This window comes from Dendronephthya gigantea, unplaced genomic scaffold (assembly GCF_004324835.1).
Source record: "Dendronephthya gigantea isolate DGI-Jeju-01 unplaced genomic scaffold, DenGig_1.0 000010F, whole genome shotgun sequence".
NCBI classification, from domain to species: domain Eukaryota; kingdom Metazoa; phylum Cnidaria; class Anthozoa; order Malacalcyonacea; family Nephtheidae; genus Dendronephthya; species Dendronephthya gigantea.
In genome coordinates, this window is record NW_021163020.1 from 411,429 (window position 1) to 421,971 (window position 10,543).

At 37.6% G+C, this 10,543-nt stretch overlaps 3 protein-coding genes across 3 annotated transcripts; all 3 read left to right on the forward strand.

Moving 5' to 3' along the window:
• The first annotated feature begins 71 nt into the window (after nucleotides 1–71).
• LOC114518449 (nuclear pore complex protein DDB_G0274915-like) lies at nucleotides 72–4,939 on the forward strand. Its single transcript, XM_028538438.1, has 11 exons — nucleotides 72–584; nucleotides 740–1,048; nucleotides 1,132–1,221; nucleotides 1,318–1,371; nucleotides 1,875–2,066; nucleotides 2,138–2,235; nucleotides 2,454–2,602; nucleotides 2,671–2,736; nucleotides 2,821–2,953; nucleotides 3,074–4,549; nucleotides 4,626–4,939. Exons 1-11 carry the CDS (start codon nucleotides 163–165, stop codon nucleotides 4,760–4,762), a joined length of 3,126 nt encoding a protein of 1,041 aa, XP_028394239.1. The 5' UTR covers nucleotides 72–162; the 3' UTR covers nucleotides 4,763–4,939.
• Nucleotides 4,940–4,991: 52 nt separating this feature from the next.
• Nucleotides 4,992–8,470, forward strand: LOC114518412. Its single transcript, XM_028538401.1, has 9 exons — nucleotides 4,992–5,138; nucleotides 5,605–6,249; nucleotides 6,336–6,484; nucleotides 6,551–6,731; nucleotides 6,876–6,960; nucleotides 7,040–7,278; nucleotides 7,447–7,686; nucleotides 7,765–7,876; nucleotides 8,031–8,470. The coding sequence occupies exons 1-9, from the start codon at nucleotides 5,057–5,059 to the stop codon at nucleotides 8,320–8,322; spliced, it is 2,025 nt and encodes a 674-aa protein (XP_028394202.1). The 5' UTR covers nucleotides 4,992–5,056; the 3' UTR covers nucleotides 8,323–8,470.
• A 131-nt stretch (nucleotides 8,471–8,601) lies between these two features.
• LOC114518413 (translocon-associated protein subunit gamma-like) lies at nucleotides 8,602–10,228 on the forward strand. Its single transcript, XM_028538402.1, has 5 exons — nucleotides 8,602–8,807; nucleotides 9,346–9,472; nucleotides 9,635–9,736; nucleotides 9,808–9,939; nucleotides 10,077–10,228. The coding sequence occupies exons 1-5, from the start codon at nucleotides 8,681–8,683 to the stop codon at nucleotides 10,150–10,152; spliced, it is 564 nt and encodes a 187-aa protein (XP_028394203.1). The 5' UTR covers nucleotides 8,602–8,680; the 3' UTR covers nucleotides 10,153–10,228.
• The last annotated feature ends 315 nt before the right edge of the window (nucleotides 10,229–10,543 follow it).

Sequence of the window (10,543 nt, forward strand, 5' to 3'; positions counted from 1 at the left end):
GTGACTGTCCAACGGTACCTAAAGAGTAAGAAATAGTGAAAAATATTTCGTGATCATAACGATATGACTTCTGATTGGCTGATCATTGGCGGCACTTGATGGCGGGAAAATAATGCTTCAAATGCGCGTGCGCAATGTTGATCACAATCGCCGTATTTCAAGATGGCGGACAATGAGGTGTTTCTTTCTGTAGCCTTGTTGCTCCTAACATTTTACTTATATGGATTAAAATGGGCTGTTTTGATAGGTATAACTATCATCTTTTGTTTTGCTTTATTAAATTATCATGGATATAAGAATGATACCAGGATCACGTATGAACATTCATCCAATTCACCCAATGATTCCACCTTAAAAACATCCCACCCTCAGAACCCTGCTGCAAGTCCTCATGGAATTTATGATGCAGTTGACTCGGGAGCTCTTTATGGTACGACATCTCTCAGAAGAAATACATCTTTTCCACGAGAAACGCCGTACAGTGATACTATGCACAGTCGACAAGCAAGAACGTCAAGAACTGACTCTAGTCTAAGATCACCTGAGCCACTTCTGTCACAAGTGACAAGACATCTTTCCTTCAAGTAAGCTATAACTCTTGTTGTTTACTATTAAAAATATATGCACTTTTAATAACACAATAGTTGATAGTACTGCAATTGTTTTAATATAGGCCAGAGGTATTTTGCCATATAATTTCCAGGTAGTTGGGTTAAAATCTCTGTTACTTTAATTACAGCAATACATCATGCTACTATCCTGACAAAACAAGACTAAATCTATCATATAATAACAACAAGTCAATATTAAATGCTTCTACTGGATCATTACCTCTTGGGCCTTCTATGACGCCTCAATGGTACACTCCAGATACAGAATTGCCACAGCAAGGACCATCACTGGAGAAAACATCTTATTTTACACCAGAAAGATACGCCAGTCCAGAGCAATTTAGTGCTATAAACCCTCAAAGAAATGTCCCTCTCAATACATCAACTGTAAAGATTTGTCGCCCTGGTAGTGGAGAGAATGACTCTCGCTTTTCACTGTAAGTGTGTGAAGAACACATACATAAGTTCAAGAAAGATTACAAAACTTTCAGTTTAAAAAAATGGTCCATTTTTTCCTTAGTGAATCAATTCTTCATAAGAGATTGGAAAGGACCAGGGATAATCCATGCAGCAGGCAGTCTGTTTTGTCTGCTCTTGGTAAAAAAAACAGGTAAAAGTCATATTTCTTGGTAAAAAAAACAGGTAAAAGTCATATTTTTTCTATACTTGTTTTGCCAATTCTTTATTAAGATTGTAATTTTTATAGAAAACGAACAGCATATGACTCTGATATGGTGGAATCATATTCAGTAAAGAAAAGGTAGGGTAAACATGCTATCCTTAGGATTAACATCCACATGACACCGCAGAAATTGGTGTTAAGACGTTTCAACCTGAAAATCTAATCGCTGGTTCACAATTGTGCATTTCTGTATCGCCCTATCAAAGAGAAACCTTTTGAATATCTTAAAAAAGTTCAATTTTTCTTCTGAATACGCATTCTGCAATCTTCTGACAGCTCATCATACACATCTGACCGCTGTGAAATGGCCATTTTGAGGCTTAAAGTATACACAAGGTTATTAATTCAGACGATTCGTTTTTACCGTGAGCAAGCTTCAAATCTTTTGTGCAAGACATATTTTCTTGAATATTTATAAATCTTTTTCCTCACCAAGTTTGAAGTCTAAGTATCGAGAATTGCGGCTAAGCCTATACCAATTTCCGCGGTGTCCATCCACATCCTCTACTGTCCACTATTCCCTCCTCTATCCATTAACGCCGCTACCTATGTGATTAACACTCTGACATTCTTATTGATAGACGGTGCGATGATCTTGATGATTTTCTTGATGCAGTGAACAATCCAGCTTCATCACCCACAGCACTTTACACTGGTGTAAAATCATTAAAAAGACCATATTCTAACCCAAGTCATGAAAAACTAGAACCTTCAGAATTCACCAAAAAAAGAAACAAAGATAATGAAAGTGACAACCAATCAAGTCCATCTGTGTACGTTTTGATTAAACATAATGAAATTGCAAATGTTTTACCAATTTTAATATTTATTTTATGTGATTCAGGAGGAATCCAGTTGTCAGTGCATTTGAAGATAGTGGTGTTGATGTAAACTCTCCAAAAAAAAATCTGCAAGAAAATGTTTTGAATCAAAATTCTCAAGGTATATAATATAGTATTTTTTATTCCTCTTTCATTTGTAATTCACAAGGATAGAAAATACAGCTGACTTATTAGCCCCTGCTGAATTAGGGGAGTGAAAGGTATTTGCCATGAAAAATGTTTGAGCTAATACAACGTCACATTGTCTCACACTATTGAGCACAAGTCAAAATGCTGAAGTGAGCATAATGCCTAACACCCAAGTGTTTCCATTTTTAGCAAAGGTGGTTAAACCAACGAAAATAAGAAAGCGAAAATCAGTGACATTTTCAGACAAACTTCCGTCTGCAAAACAAACATCAGAAGATGGAAGAATACATGAAACAAATGAAGATTCACCACCAGAAAATACTTCGCCAGTTTTTCATGTAAGTTTCCGAATGTAATTGCAATCGTTTCTTCTCAAAGATGCGATTTTTTTATTGTTATTTTTTAGACTAATTTTTCCCCACGAAAGTCACTGACACCAGAATACCTGTCATCAATATCAAGTCGGATAGAGGTAAGCAGCTAAGACTGGCAGGGCAAATGCGGCTGAGAAATGGCAGGGCAAATTTCCATACACGAAATGATTTTAATTTTCTAGAGAAAGAAATCACCACGACGTCTTCATCGTTCAAATATATCTTTAAAAGATCTCGAGGAGAACAGGAAAGAGGCCTGGAGACGATCACAAAAACTTCTTGACGAGATTGAGGACTCGTTATCGAAGGAGAGAGGTAATATCCTAGATGATATCCTTGCAATATTCCTGTTATCATTTAGTTCTTCTTGTTGCTTGGAAATCTTTGAGAATTTGAAAGAGTCAGGTAATCAAAATCACGTGTTTGAATTCTTAGAAACAACGCCTTCGCCTGCGGTAACGACAACTCTAACAACAACAGTGACGTCACCTCTTACATCACATATGACGTCACTTCCAACGTCAACCATATCTTCCGGCATCCAGCTGGTTACGTCAGGTCAAGTCTCAGCATCAAATACTCTTGCATCTAATATTATACCAACAAAAACAACGCAAGCAACGAATACAGTCGGATTAAATACATTTGCTAATACTGAGAAGAACAGCGCACCACAAAGTGGGATAACTAGTGGATCGATAGGGACAACAAGTGGTTTTACATTTTCTGCCCCTCAAAATCCTCCAAAGTCTTCTTCTACTACCGGGCTATTTAGTGGAACTTTAAATGCGACTGCAGTATCCTTGGCAGCACCACCGTTGGTATCAAACAATACGTCAAGTAAAGCAAGTACATCTAGTCAACAATCATTCAGTTTCCAGGCTCCAAGTAGCTCAACCCGCCCGGCTCTGCAAAGCGCGGGAACTTTACAAACTATCACAACAGGACACGAGGTGACACAAACGATGGCTTCTGTCACTCAGAGCACGGCCACTGGTCTTTTCAAGTTACCGACAGGTACAACGTCATCGTCTACCCAGCCAAAAACTGGAGGATTTTCATTTGGTTCAACAGTTAAAAATACTCATGTCGAGGGAAGGACAACGGCTCAAACCGGTTCAACTTTCACTGCGCCCACGACAGAGAAACCTAATACCAGCGGTGGTTTCACCTTCACTGCCACCACGACAGAGAAACCTAATACCAGCGGTGGTTTCACCTTCACTGCGCCCACGACTGAGAAACCTAATACCAGCGGTGGCTTCACCTTCACTGCGCCCACGACAGAGAAACCAAACTCCAGCGGTGGTTTCAACTTTAATGTGCCCACGACAGAGAAACCAAATACCAGCGGTGGTTTCAACTTGACTGCGCCTACGGCAGGGAAACCAAACTCCAGCGGTGGTTTCAACTTGACTGCGCCTACGACAGAGAAACCAAACTCCAGCGGTGGTTTCAACTTGACTGCGCCTACGACAGAGAAGACAAATACCAGCGGTGGTTTCAACTTGACTGCGCCTACGGCACAGAAACCAAATACCAGCGGTGGTTTCAACTTGACTGCGCCTACGGCACAGAAACCAAATTCCAGCGGTGGTTTTAACTTCACTGCGCCTGGGACCGAGAAACCACAAGTTAACAGCGTTTTCACCTTCAGTGCTTCCACAAATGGTAAAGAAAATGCACCTAGTACGATTTCATTTACGGCAGCTACGACAGAAAAACCGAAGGTCAGCGGCGGCTTTAACTTTTCTACTCCCGTTCCTGGCAAAGAAAGTGGTGCGTTTCAATTTAATGCACCTGCAATGAGCAGCGGAGGATTTGCATTTAATGCGAACGTTGCTAGCAAGCCATCTAACAGTGGTTTCAATTTTCAAAATCAGAGCACTCCTTCAACATTCCAGTTCGGCGGTAAGCGCATGAATGAATTATATCGGTTACGATTGAAGCAGTATTTATTATACAGCCTTGTTTCTCTCTATTTCAGCTTCGCCACTTCCTGCACCCGCAGGTGGTATCAATTTCGCGGGTGGATTTGCGTCGTCCACTCCAATACCCACAAACTCGGGCAGAACAAACAACATGTTGGCAAAGCCGAGACAAAGAAGAATTCGAAAAAGATAACATATTATATTCATTATCTAAAATAAAAATGACAAAAATAGAACTATTTTTAAGTACATATTATATTCGTATTATGTAGATAGTTACAGTAAAATTTACGAATCTTGGGTTCTCTGTTTTCTCGAGGACGGAAAGAGGAAATTGGTAACTAGTTATCAACACTGAGCTATGTAATAACTGTGATAACATTTCAAATAAATGAATATTCATTTCTATTCATTTCATCCAGTGATTTCATCTTCTTTTATCTCATCCTTTCAATAATTTACAATCACGATTTTTACGACATTGCAAATGTGGTTTTTTGCGTGTGTCTTTATTACCATCTTAGCTCAGATGCGTGGCCAAGACGAGAGTATTAAGGATATCAACAAAGGTATATTTTTCCTGGGATCTTTAACTGAACTATTGTAGTTTTTTACAAAGAAACTGACGAAGTGTTGATCGCTGTTTCTCTTAAGAGATTATGCTACTACATTCAATGTGCTTCAACTAAAGATTCTTGGTAAAATCTTTCGATTGTGCAGACAGATTGTTCATTTATTCCTAATTTTGTATTTTTCAAATAGAGTTTCAATAAATTATTGAAAAACACGATGCAGCTGTTTGACAGGTGCATGCAATGCCTATTGTAGTAATATTTTTTACCTTTGTGGTTTGAAAACTGCCAGAACTTAAAATTTAATTGCAGTTTATAACATGCTAGTGTTTCTCAGCCAAACCTAAAGATGTCCAAGAAAAGCTGATTCTATGAAAATTTAAATCAGCTTTGTTTGAGAATTGTGATTCTGGGGTGCATTGCATAAGAGTTGTAACAGTATATCAATATACTTTTCCTCCAGGTCATCTTGAGGCTATTGGTTCTCAAGGAACGTTATTAGGAAGCATACCTGAAATAGCATTTGCCCCAGATGGAAGATATTTCTATAAACATTTCCTCCGTGGTCGTCGACCTGTGGTAATACGCAATGCTGCAAGTCATTGGCTTGCTCTGAGAAACTGGCCTAATGAAACCTATCTGAATGCGACCTATGGAGAACTTCCATTTACCGTACATTTATGTAAAGTTTACAGGGATTCCATATGTGTTTACAAAGACATGAACTTCTCTGATTTCCTGGAAAATTATAAAGAACAAGCTATATATTTGGATTCACAGTTTCCACCCTCAAATCTAATAAATGAGATTAATTTACCTCCAATACTCCAGTGTGGAGAGATCAGTTCTACTATTAGCGATGTTAATCTTCTGATGAACAGTGGAAATTCCAGCTCACCTTTGCATCATGATGGATATGAGAATATACTTGCAATAGTTTCTGGGACAAAGAAAGTCATTATATTTAATAGCTCGTACAGTCAACATGTTTATGCTGATAATTTTAATGCATTGCCAGGACTTTCACCAATTGATCCTCAAAAAGTTGATTTGGAGAAGTTTCCTAACTTTGCAGATATCATGTATTATGAGTCAGACCTACATCCAGGTAAGTGTAGGTATTATAGCAATAGATCTCAGATTTAAGGTGGTCACAAGAAGGTTAATGGTTAATGGTATTGATGATATTTTCAGGAGATATTCTGTACATTCCTCAGTATTGGTGGCATTATGTTGCATCAAGCCGTTCGCCAAATATTGCTGTCAATATCTGGTTTGAAATGTTTAATTATGAGGAGCAGTTTAAGAGTGCTGGTCTCAAAGAGAGTCAGGATGTTGCTAAGGTATAGAAAGTAAACAATTTTGAAGAATTTAAGAATTTTGTGTGATTAATTTTATGTTTCTTTCAGACAGCAGAACTCTTTGAAAAGTTGGTCAATGAAGAACCAGAGAGTATTGCATGTAATGAACAATCCCCTCCTCTTGACCAAGTTTTAAAAATTGTTTTAAATGATAGTTCATCCGCATCATTGAGAATACCAAAAGTGGCAAAGAGACCCGATGATTTCAAACTGATAACTGGCTACAAAAGTGAGTTTGAGGTGAAAAACCTATGAAGTTCCAATCATCTCTTCTCTAGCAGTCTGAGTTTCTGCAATGACTCTATGGTATGGAGTGCGCCAGCTTAGAGAGTTCAAATCCTGCTTCAGACAACAAATGCGTCGTATTTTTTAGTGCCTCCCTTGGGTTTTGGGACAGCAGCGCTTCACCCTGATGACAGATTACCAGCAATTCTGACAGCCTTGGATTCAGGTTATAGGTATGAATATTGAATGAAAACATGTTGATTGTATTGCTATTCTATGGCGTATCAACATGCTCGCCTTTCTTGATTATAGATTGTTTGATACAGCGCAGATATATGGAAGCGAGGCTCCTTTAGGCGCTGCGATCAAGGAACGAAATATTCCACGAGGAGATATTACTATAGTTACCAAACTTCATCCCCAGTACCATGGTTATGATTCCACAATTGCCGCAGTCCAAGAGTCTCTGGAGAATCTTCAAACTGACTATATCGATGTTTTCCTTATTCACACAAAATACTGCGACAACGGTTACTTCAGGTGTCCTGAAGGTTTGCCTTTGATTCTTACGTTATGTTCAAATCTTTCGCTAGCTTCCCCACGAGAATGCTCCCAAAATTAGAGTACTTCTTTCGAATACTAAGTACTTTTATGTTTCTTTCATAGTTTCTTTCATCAGTTCAGAAATGTAGTTGAAAAATATATATTGAACCGTTTAGGAAAACCTGAGGGATCCTGGCAAGACAGTTGGCGTGCTATGGAACATCTCAATGAAGAAGGAAAGATACGAAGTCTTGGTGTGAGCAATTTTGATGTCGTTGATTTGAAAGAACTTCTTAATTTCACCAAACTTCCTGTGTCAGTGGTTCAAAATTGGTTTGATCCTTTTCATCAAGACGTGAACGTGAGAGAGTTTTGTGCTAAACACGTTATTCATTACATGGGATACTCAACTCTTGGTACGGTCATTTCTCTTTGATTTCCACATAAGGCGATGGGCGAATATCTTTCAATGATCTTTTTCTCGGATATTTTAGGTTCCCAGTGGACAGCGTATGGCGGCTTAGAGAGCAATCCTGTGCTAACTTCGACAACATTTTTTGAAATTGCAAGTCATTATGAATTTGTCGTTGCACAAGTTATATTGAGGTTGTATCATGAAATCGATCATATCAATTATCTGTATTCTATAAAGACATAATATTCTAATTAGAAATTATCGTTCTAATCACAGGCATGATTCTTCTAATTAAAGAATTATTATTCTACATTCTAATTAACGTTCGTACTGGTTCTGTTTAAGGTGGGCCATTCATCTGAACGTCACTGTCATTCCAAGATCACACGATCCTCGCCACATCTTACTCGACTTTAAGACGCTTGATATGGAACTGACGGAAGATGAAATTAAGCAAATTACGGAGGAGTGGTTGCCAGCTAATAACCAAGGAACAGAAGAAGAAGAGCAAGTAACCAGCAACCTGGACACGGATGATGAGAAAGTAGATGATTTAGAATCAAAGACCCTGGACACTAAAGAGAACGACATGAATGAAGAGGACCAGACGACTGACAAATATAAGGATGAACTTTAAAATATTTTAAAATAGTTTAACTTATTTAGAGTAATATTTATTTAAGAACAGTAGGGTATTCTTAACATCATTGTGATCATAACGAGATAGTCGACTATTCTTTCCGTATTTTAGTCCCACAATACATCACGATAACAAATGGCATCGCAGTTTGTTGAAAACTTGAAATGGTCGATTATGAATGAAAGTCAGTAATGAAAGTGCAAAGCGGCGGATATTTGAGTACATGAGACACCGCGCGGTACTAGTACCGAGTGCATGAAAGCGAGGCAAATCTTACGTGTATTCTCTTTATGAAAATAGAACATTGAGAGACACATTGTAGTAGAATACACGCTGGATTTTGCCACTTTTCATTATGTCTAAGAGCAAGAAACTTACGAAAGAAGAGGAATTACTATTACAAGACTTCGGTCGTAATGTCTCAACGAAATCATCCTTGTTGTTCTACTGTAATGCGTTTTTTGTTTCGGCTGTACCACTGTGTAAGTGTGACCTTTGTGATTTCATATTTCAAGAATTTTGTTAAATGGATATGAGTTTATTTGCCACTAGTTAAGGCCTATACTCTCCATGCGAAGTTCAATACATGAACACATCCGCTATGATATAATATATATAAACTAACAGATCATGCATTTTAATAAGGGTTAAAGGATACTTGATGAAAGCTACCATTTTAGTGATCTGTGAAATCAGAGCAATTTGGTATTGTTTATGATATTTGCAAAAAATCTTAATGGATCCATAACTCACAATAAAACCTTATATATTAAGTACTGCTCATTTAGTGGTGAAAGAATCATAATAAGAGTAATTGAAACAGAATGCAGAGTCGATTAGAATAAAAAAAAAGACAATTTCTGATTAAAGTCCAATTAATTAGCTAGGTTTTTTAACTTGGTATCATTCTTCCTTGTGACTCCTGAGGATTGTGTGTAGCATTGCAATAAACAATCTTCCAAATCAGTTGAACGACATGGCAATGCTTGAAAGAAACCTAATTTGTGGTGATTTTTCCAGGGTTATTCTGGCGTGTTCATGAAATGGATCCACAAGATTCAGTGATTTTGTTCACGGTTATGACCTTGATTTGCACTTGGTTTATTTCATTTGCTTATAAGAATATCAAATTTCACTTGAAACACAAGTAAGTATGCAATGATTGGTAAGAAAGAAGAATTGTTACTGAAGCTGTTCCATTTTAAGCAAGTTACTTAACTTTAGTTTACAAACTATTTTGGAGCTCTAGAAAATAATTTGAAAACAAAGTTAAAACTAATTTCTCTTCCAATTTCTCCTTCTATTCCAGGATAGCCTTGAAGATAGAGCATGCTGTGACCCGTGAAGTTAACCATCAACTAGATTCGAAACCTGAGACGAAAAAGTTGACCAGACAAGAAAAAGATGAGAGGTTTGTTGAGAAGATTTTTTTTGATCTTTTACTTCATTCAGTGATTACAATCTCATATCATTACTTTTTAGAATCCTATGGAAGAAGAACAATGTTGCAGACATGGAGGCTACGACATATTCCATCTTCTATAACAACACTCTCTTCCTGTTTTTGATGTTGATAATGTCTTTCTATGCTCTAAGATCTTTCAACCCTGGAGTGTATCCTTTTAAACAAAATTCTAGGAGATACTACAATAATATAACTTATTTCACTGTTAAAAATACCTTCAGGAATGAACTAAGCATAACCAGATCTGGTTGATATATGAAATCAATTTTCCTTAACGTCTGTTTAGTAATTACGTGGTGTCCACAGCAGCCTCTTCTGGACTTGTTGCTCTCTTATCAACATCATCATCAGCAACATCATAAATATGTTGATATTCTATCACTACTATTTTCAGTTTTAGAAATAAAAGTGGTCCAATTTGACCAGATTGTATAATTATGTATGCTTGTTTGTTTTTACTTATTGTGCTTTTGTTTAACTGGATAAGCATGCTACAAGAAGAACACTCTTCTGTAAGAAAATTAGTAGTGTTTGGAAAAGAGGTGGATACCCAAAGCATGTGGAGGGGAAATGAAATGTAAGGGGTATCCACGAGAGAGTGTGACAGGACGTACCAAGACTAGGGTTTTTGATTGTGATTTACCCCCTGGGCGAATAAGAGTAAATGGATGGTCAAACATGTTTGGGGGAGGTTCACTGCTTCAATTTGGGGGAAAAGGGGGTCAGTCATACCCTCTTTTGTTCTAATGCTTT